General features: G+C 41.4%; 1 protein-coding gene across 1 annotated transcript; it reads right to left on the reverse strand.

Annotated features, from left to right (window-relative positions):
* Positions 1-1729: 1729 nt before the first annotated feature.
* Positions 1730-8946, reverse strand: LOC123245403 (gasdermin-A-like). Its single transcript, XM_044674277.1, is given in 10 exon segments — positions 1730-2214; positions 2706-2779; positions 2910-3024; positions 3462-3616; positions 4777-4807; positions 5595-5662; positions 6064-6160; positions 7465-7630; positions 8361-8541; positions 8733-8946. Coding segments are annotated over 10 exon segments (1344 nt in total). The 3' UTR covers positions 1730-1971.
* Positions 8947-9199: the final 253 nt, after the last annotated feature.

A 9199-nucleotide genomic window follows, 5' to 3' on the forward strand; every position in this document is an offset into this window, starting at 1 on the left:
GTACCTCTGAAGTACTAACCGTCTAATAAGGCTGTCAAGTAAATAGCACACTCAATTTTGTTTTTGAAGTTGATGGGTTTTATTTTGACACATTTCTAAGATCTAAGAAATAACCTCCTTCCCAACAGTTCCTTCCCTTACTAAAAAGTTAGCAAACTGAACTTTTCTGTAATAAAACATTCCCAGTCCTCAATCTTAGTGCTTTCTCCCTCAGGCTACCCTCAATTTATCCTGTATATATCTTTGTACATAGTTGTTTGCACTGTCTTTTCCATTAGACTGAGTTCCTTGAGAGCATGGAGACTGTTTTTCACCCTTTTTTGAATTCTTGCACTTACAGTGTCTCAAGTGCCTAAGTTGACTAAGATATCAGTTGTGGCTTCAATGTTTTTATTTTTAAGAGCTTAGTTAACAACCTAGTAAGGTAGGGATGTTGTGAATTCAAGATCTTTTCTTAGGTTTTATTGCATATTACATCAGTCTTTCTAACCCACAACCGCTTCTAATCAGACAAGGCAGGGGCCAAAAGATTAAATGATAATGAAGATACTACCCTTACTCATATAGTGACTCTGAAATTTTCTGGGTTAATCTTATATCTAGATTTTTCCTGTCATCCAATTTAGACTCTTCATCCAGTGAATCATTTTGGAAGGTTGCTGCTACTTTTGAAAGTGATGTTTAGTCTCTTTGTCTTTCATTTACAATATCTTCTTCTCTTCCTCTAACCTTTAAATCTTCAAAAGGCTCCAAACTGGATTCTGTTTGAAGATAGATTTCCCATTTTTGGACCTGATATTTCAGACTCCTTCAACTACTACTGGTTTCTGTCCTCATTTTTTGAGTAGTGATTCTCAAAATGGCCATAAAACACTGATGTATTCTTCTGAGTGGTTTGTAGATACTCTTGTAGTAGTATTTTTATAATGGTCCTGGGCTTTTTCTCTTCTTTCATGTTTGAATAACTGGGGGGAATAAATTATGTCTACTCGAAGTTATGCATGGTGATAGGTTGGGAAAACAACTTGTGGAGACAGGAGACAGGAAAAGAAGGGAAGAACTACAGAGTGCAGTCCTGACAGTTGCGGACAAGAGTAGGATTATGGAATTGTTTTTTGTTTTTGACTACATGGGGCAGGGATACATCTCTTGAATCTTGTCCTTACTTCATCTGACAAACTGGTAGATTGGCTTGGGGAAGAGGAATGGCAAGAAATTGGAGAGAAGGAAAAGTAATCTACTATTATCCTCATTTTGCTCCTCAGGGGGAGCAGCAAGTCAAGACAACTAGGGAGGGGAGTTACTTACTATAGAAATCCTTGTATTTGGGGCTGTGGCTTATGATTGACATGTTTTTGGGATTCAAATTCAAGATTATTTTCCTTTTAATAAAATTTTTCTTTTGAAATTTTGTGAACCACATGAGGAAATGGGCTTAGTATATTGGAAGGTATATAGGTAGAGTAGGGACCTTGAGGCAAGAGAGTGAGAAAATACTCTCAAATATTTCTAGGCCCTTTATATAAGTGAATCTTTTGCAACAAGGCCTTCAAAATATGTCGCATTTTTGACTAGTATATTTCCCTTTCTGGCATGAATTAATTTTTCACATGATAATTAAAAACAAAACAAAAGATCATTAATGAAACCCCATTCTTGATATTCTTATGAGATTTATTTTTAGGGGGGGCAAGTAAAAGAGGGGTAGTTAATATTTTTCCTTGTTAAAATAATATTTACTTAAAATTTTTTTTAAAGAAATTACTTTTTGAGGGTTTAAATTTCAGCTGAGGGACAGTGGCAAAGAGGGCAGGGATTAGGGACCTTGGTCCTAAAATATTTATCCCACTTGAGTGGGATTTCCTCTTCAGTAACACTGGTTCTGAGTATTATAGGAGAATGGAGAGAAAAGAACGTGAGGGAGAATAGTATAAGGGAAAAAAGACAAGTGGAGGCAGGGTTAAGAGGAATTTAGGAGTGCTTGGTTAATAGCTGTAGGAAGGAGAGGCTAGCATACAGGGCACAGAGTTGGGGGAGTGTGTCAGGGTCCCAGTTGTACTTGGGGCCTGATCTCTGCATTTCCAGGCCACTGAGCCCCACGAGAGCCTCAGTGAAAGTCAGCTCCTCATCCCCAAGGGAGGATAGTAGCTCAGGCTTTAGGGGAAATAAACCTTCCTCAGTCTGTAGAAAGTTCTGCTCCATAACACTCTCCACCTAGATGGAAAACAAGGTAAACAAAACTAGTTGAAAACCTCCTCTTGTTCTTCTCCAGAGACATACACACACATCTATTTCCCTTCTGCCTCTTTTCTGAAAATTGGGCAGTGAAACCCAGAGAATGGCTTGACCTCATCCTGCTGATCTCTTCTTGTGAGACTATTAACAGGCATGCTGTTGCCACCCTGTTCTTGGATTGAGGGAGGGACACAAAGGGAAGAGGAAGCATGATATAGTGGCAAGATTGCTGAAGTTGGAAGTCAGAACCCTTGGATTTGAAGCCTGGCTTTGTCATGTATTAGCTATGTAACCTGGAGCTAGTAACTTCTGTTGGGGGGGGGATTTGTTTCATCATTTATCAAATGAAGAGTTTGAACTAGATGATCTCTCAGATCTCAGCTTTTGGAGGGGGGCATGTACCTCCAGATCCCCTTTTGTTATTGGCTTCTTTCTCCCCAAACTCTCCCCTTGGACTCATTTCTTCTTACCAGTTTTAGCTGCTGGGGCAAGAGCTTCATCTCCATGGATTTTGCTAGTAGTTTATGTTGGGCTTCAGTCAGCTCTAGAGACAGAAAGCATAATTATGTGGGTTGGATAAAGGGAATCATCAGAGAAGCTTTCTCAGGGATTGAGGACCTTCTTTGTGGTCTTGGCCCTTCTACCTCCCTTTTCTGGGGTACCCTTATATTTACCTGTCAGGGCTCCAAGAAAATAAAGAACGCCTTCCACAACATCACGGGAGAGTTCAATGTCTTTTGGGTTGGCCTCCAGGGACACAGGATGCCCCTTGTTCAGAGCTTCTTCAAACTGTGAGTGGAAAAGAAAACCATCTGACCTCTCCTACCTCAGGTTCACCTTCTCTGATTCAGAATGCCAGAACCCTTCTTTCTGAAGAAGAAAGATTCCAAACTAGACCACTTCTAATCCCATTCCAATAAGTTCTCCTCCATTCTATGGCCACTCCACTTTCCCTTTGGGTAAATTTTACCCAGAGGGCAATAGGCATAGGCTTTGGAGAAGGACATTCCTTGTTTGCTCTTTTAGAAGTAAAGAAGATGCATCTGTGTCCTGTAGTCCTATGATGGTGCCTAGCCAGCTTTGAAAAGGGTAACCCATTTTCTCTTCCCTTTTCTAGTTGGTAAATGATGAGTACTTTCCTAACCTTCTCCCCAGGCCAGCCTCCCCTTTATAGGAACCATCACTCCTAAAAACTTCTCCCATTACACTGAGTCTTAGTGTCTCACCGTGAGCTCTAAATCTTGGAGGTCTTGTTTCTTCCCCAGAATGCTTCTGAGGGACTTGAGTAGTGACTCCTGCCCTTCCTTGCTTAATTTGGCCACCTCTTGGGCTTCATTTTGAACTTCTTTCTTTAGTGTTCCAAAATTTTCTGGGACTTCAGCTGTGTATGTAGAAAAAATAGAAGACAATACCTTACCTTTCCTGCTCCCAACATCTCTTATCTCGTACCCTGTCCATACTATTTTCTTTTCCCTTAAGATTCCTCTATTCAGATCCCCACACTCTGGTCTTTAGACTGAGACCTATAAAATAATTCATTGGACTTGATTTGTTGTAATTTCTTTTGGCTTAATTTTGGGAATAGTGAAAGCCTAATCCTTATTTGAAGATGAATAGGGAGAACTATTTGTCCCTGGAGCTTCTCAGGGAAATGGCAGTGGCCACCCTGGGACTCCTTTAGAGTATGATAGAGTATGTGATGACAGACTGAACCATGCATTGATACTTTGGTTGGCATCATAGAGGACCTTTGATCTTGGGACCTGTGATTTAACAATTCTTTCCCACCCTGCATGCTTATAGGGAAAACTCACAAATCTCCTTACAAATATCAGATGACTGGATCACTATAATGAGGAAGGAAAAAAAAGATAAGAGTGGCAGTCTGAAAAATGTTACCGAGAAAAGCTCACATCCATATAGCATTCTATGGTTTTAAATATACACTCTCTTTGACCCTCACAACAATCCTGCAAGTTGTTCCTTTTATTATCCCCATTTTACGGATGAGGAAAATGATTCATAAGGTTTAAGTAACTTCAAGGTGTGTAGGGAGATAACATTGAGAGTAGGGAAATATATCCTAACTGTTTCTAGGGGGCTCCAATTCTATTAAGAATACATGCCTTGCCATTTAATGGAATAGAGGGGTGCTGGGCTAGACAACTTGGTGAAGTAGGAGAAAGGAGAGGACTAAATCTCTGCCAGCTAGTCAGTGGCAAAGTTCACATGGCCTTTGTAGCAGCAGCAGTTCCAGGCCTTGACCTGAAGAATACTGGGTAGTTAATGGGTGAATAGTCTCTGCCATGGCAATCCTGTGGACATGGGCCTTTGATAGCAAACTTATTGAGGATATTACCTAAAGATTTCCCACTTCTGCTAATAATTTAGACATCATGACTTTTAAAAAGTCTTTAGTTTTGGGGGAACTATCCTGAGATAGCATTCTCTCTATTCTAGCATTTCCATAAGAAAATGGATAAGAAAAGTTTGATATTTTGAAATTCAGAATAAGGAAAGTAATAATCTGAAAGGAAACACTTACGGGTGAATGTTTTATCCTCAGGATTTTCTGGATAAACAAAATAAAAATACATTGGCATAATATCCATTGGCATAATATCCATTACTACCTTTTCCTCAAGAACATTTTACAATGTACCATTTTTAAAATTAGTGGTCATTACAAAAACATTGTTGGCATCTATTCTCACAGTTTTGGAAAATATCTTCTGTGAATGTTCAGGCTCTGCTTTTCTATTTTCTCTGTCTTTTGGTCTAAGAGAACAAAGAAAGCTTTCTATCTTTCTCTAGCCCCCACCCCCTTCCCAGCTCGGATTTAGAGCATAGTGGAAGAAAACTGTGGGGGTATGGTGAGTTAATAGAATTTCCATGTCACAGAATCATAGATTTAGAGCAGGGGCTCCTAACATTGGGTCCATGGACCCCCAAGGGCTTGTGGATAGATTTCAGAAGGGTTCTATGAACTTGGACAGGGAAAAAAATTACATCTTTATTTTAGTAAACTTGGTTTCCTTTGAAATCCTAAGTATTTTATTTTATGCGTTTAAAAACATTTTGAAATGAGATTTTTAGGTGCTTACCAGACTAACAAAGGGGTCTATGACCCAGTAAAGGTTAGGAACCCATGATTTGGAGCTCAGAAGGATCTTAGAAATCATCTAAACCAACTCATTTTATAGACGATAAAACTGATACCCAAAAAGGTTTACAGGACTTGTATCAGATCCAAAGGTTTTGGGGAATGGACAGGAGGGGTTGTTGGAGATACAGGAAGGGATTATTGGGTGGGGGAGGGACTTAGAGGCAAGAGTAATGGAATACTCTAGGCTTTCTACCTGAGAGCAATTCTACTCACCTTCTGGAGGGAAAGTTTTCATGTCTTCGTTGCATACATGGGGAATATCTGGAGGGGTGAGGAGAGAGGGGAAAGAAGTGGTGCTGTTAGCTGTTCTCTGGTACTTTCCACCTTCTCCTAACCAAAGGTTTTTAGAGATCTTTGGAATCAAGCAGGTTTCTCCCCAGGTTATCATTAGCTTGTCTTATATAAGGTATTGCCCCTTAAAAAAAACAAACTTCTCCAATATGAAAGGGGTATAACTTTTTTCAGAATTTGGACTTTGGCATTGTTTCCCCTTTCCCCATAATACAGTTCATAGCTCTGGGCTTCAGGACTTGAATTATGATAATTCCCCCACCCATTCCACAGCTCCCAGAGGAAAGGATCAGGGACACTTAATGCTTGGTAAGAGGGCTCATCAGACTCCTGGTAGTGGAGGGATCCTGATTCCCTGGGCTTCTACTCACCCCAGTCATCCTTTCCTTTGACTATCAGCTGCCTCACTCGGTAGGCTAGGACACAGCCCTGGGGAATGGTGATAGCTTCCTTGTGGTCTATGGACCCCTAGAATTAGAAAACAAAGATCAAGAGACCTGGAGACACCTCAGTTTGAGTTTGCTTCCTGCCCCTCCTTCTCCAATTGCTTCTCCTATTTCACAGATGGCCGAACTCTGGCATCTACTTCAAAGTCTTTCCATCAATTTCTACTAACTTTTCATCTAACTACCTTCATCTCCTTTGCTGACTCAGACTCATTGCCCCAGCTGGGCAAACCTGTTCCTAGACTGATCATGACTTGTAGCCTTCCTCTCAGCTTTAGAGTGCTTTTATTTATCCACTCCCCATTCTCCATCTAATACTTACCTCTTTCAAGAAATCTCCTACCTTTCCGTCTGGCTTCAAGATTCCTCAGCAATATGGGTCAAGGAGCCACCCACAGAAAATTAAAGCTTATCTATCTATATGTTCTCTAAGAGACATCATGCCTCTAAGACATTCGTACATAGCACCAAGGGGTGGACTGTGGAAGACAAGAGATCAATTACTGTCCAATAAATTGTTCCAGAGGACCAAAACCTTGTATTGCCTCTAGTACTATTTGCATAGTACAAGCAGCCTACTTGAGTTTGTGTTCACTACTAATTATTCACTTGAGTATACTTGCTACTTCTGAGTTTTGCTCTTCTGCCAGTTTCCATTTCCCAAGAATTGGCTGATCTGAAGCTCCTGAATCCACACTTTTTGTAACTGCTTTCTACAAGTCAGTGTGATTTGGGGCAGTTCCCTTCATCTCTCTTGGTTGTAGCTTCCTCATCAGTAAAATTTGGTATTTGTGTTAGATGATAACTAAAATCCCTCTAGCTCTAAATCTTTGTTGAGAAGAGAGAAAGAGGAGAGCAAAAATTGTGATCCCTTTAAAGTTCAACTACGCTTGTCCTACTCAGTGTATATTCCTTTTCAACATAGCCCTTCTCTATTCCCTCTTCCACCTCCTAGGGAAGTAGGCATATAGGGACCTACTATAGACTTCTGGTATCATATGCCCTTTATCTGGAGGCCAAAACATCTCCTTGGAAGTGGTTAGGGTGTAATAGGAAGTGTTCTATCTAATGTAGTGTGTGTGTGTGTGTGTGTGTGTGTGTGTGTGTGTGTGTGTGTGTGTGTGTATGCTACCTTGATTATGGGTGTTCTCTAGGTTTAGTGTAATTGACTGGACTGGGAATAGGATGCTCAGAAAAAGAGAACAGGCCTGGAGTATTAGGGAAATGGCACAAGACAGATATGGGGTCTTGACAAAATGGTCAACAGGGTTGGTCTCTTTCCCTAAGTTTTTGTGTGTATTGTTGAATAGGAGTGGGAAATCAAACCTGTAGGCCCAAAGGGGCAAAGAAGGGGAGGGAGAAGCATCCTGAAGCTTTCCCAGCATTCTCCAGGGTGATCTCCTTCACAGTTTCCACAACTTCCATCACCACATACAGGTTTTCCCCTCGTTCCTTTATCTCTTGCAGGAATGAATGCTCTGGCATAAGCTTCCTGGGGTAGAGGAGACATAAGGAGAAGGTTCAAAACTTCTCTTTATGCTAGTTGGTCCCCATTTCTCCTTTTGCCTTCTCATCATTTGCCTGGCATCTAAGAACCAGTGTGTAGCTGGGGCTTTTTTTTTTTTTTTAGCCTTCTTAATTTAGATTTCTGAGCTCCCAAATTTTCTTATCCTTTTCCCCTGCTCCTCATCTCAGTCTCCCAACTACCACTTAAGAGGCAGTGTGATATCCTCTGTACAACCTTGACCCAGAAACTCAAAAGAGGATGGCTGGGCATTAGACCAGGATTGTATGTTGCAACCATAGTTAGGTACTGGCCTTGGGTCATCTACCTTTGTGAGCAGCCTACAAACTGTGTGTATGGGTAGAGGAGTCACTAGCAAGTGGCTTCCGCTGTCATCTTTAGAGGTAGCCACAAGAATTCAAAAGCACTTTAGTTGTGGTAAGATTAAATTCTGACTGTATCAAGAGTTAAATAAAAAAGTTCCTATTAGGAAGAATACTTTCAAGATGATCTGTTACTTGATGTGCAAAGTGAAGGTCATAAGCTAGAAGGCATTGCTCCCTAGAGCTATCCTTGAGAAAGCTACAAGTCAGGATAGTAGTCAGACAGTCCCTCTTGCCATGCCAAGACCAAGAGAAGTCTGGTAAAGTCCAGCCCTTCTTGTAGATTCTCTTGCTTCCCTCTCCTCCCCTCAAGAAGGAGCTTCCCCTAATCTCACCTTTCCTTATGTAAGTCATCCAAGGCTTTAGCAGAAACACTGAGAGACTGAACCTCTAGGGTACTGCTGTGTGAGAGCCCTGCTGTCCCTTTGACTTTCACTGTTTTGGGGACATCTACTTCACCCTCCAGGCGGGCATCCAGCATCTTCTTGAAAGAGAAGTTTCCTGTGTCGGATGGATCTAGGGGAATGAGAGGGAATGGGGATGTGATGCTGGACCAAAGGCATTCCCCAAATCAGAATGCCAGTGATCCAACCGGAAATTCTTTCCTCCTTCTTCTATATAGGATGATATGCTAGGCAGGGTCTTGCTAGCTGGATGACCAGGCCCATTTCCATATCTGCTTTGGCCTATCTGTGCTACCAACTGACCTGAAGGTGAGGCTCCTGGCTGTAGCAGATCTAGGAGTGTATAGTCAGTGCGGACATAACGGGCACCCCAGAACAGTGTGCTTTTCCTCTTCCTCAGGACCAGGCAGAAGGGATGGAAGCGCTTAAAGTCAATGAGGCTATCCAAGGGGGTCAAGTCTCCTCGGGGATTGAGCTGTCTGGCCAGGGCCCGAGTGACATTTTCAAACAAGGTCATTGCTCCTGGAGAAAGAACAAAGAAAGAATCAAGTGGCTGCCAGAGAGATGGACCTAAAGGGTACTGGGTCATGGAGTGGATAGGCAGGTTGGTTATATAGGAGAGAGTCTTTTATAGAAATACAAAATTTTGGAGCTGGAAGAAACATTTGAGAAGGAATTGAAACAACTAACACCTAATATTTTCTCCACCTTGAAAATTTTGTGATTTTTAAGTAATTATATCATTTAGTACCCTCATTTTACAGAAAAAA

This window comes from Gracilinanus agilis, chromosome 4 (genome assembly GCF_016433145.1).
Source record: "Gracilinanus agilis isolate LMUSP501 chromosome 4, AgileGrace, whole genome shotgun sequence".
NCBI classification, from domain to species: Eukaryota; Metazoa; Chordata; class Mammalia; order Didelphimorphia; family Didelphidae; genus Gracilinanus; species Gracilinanus agilis.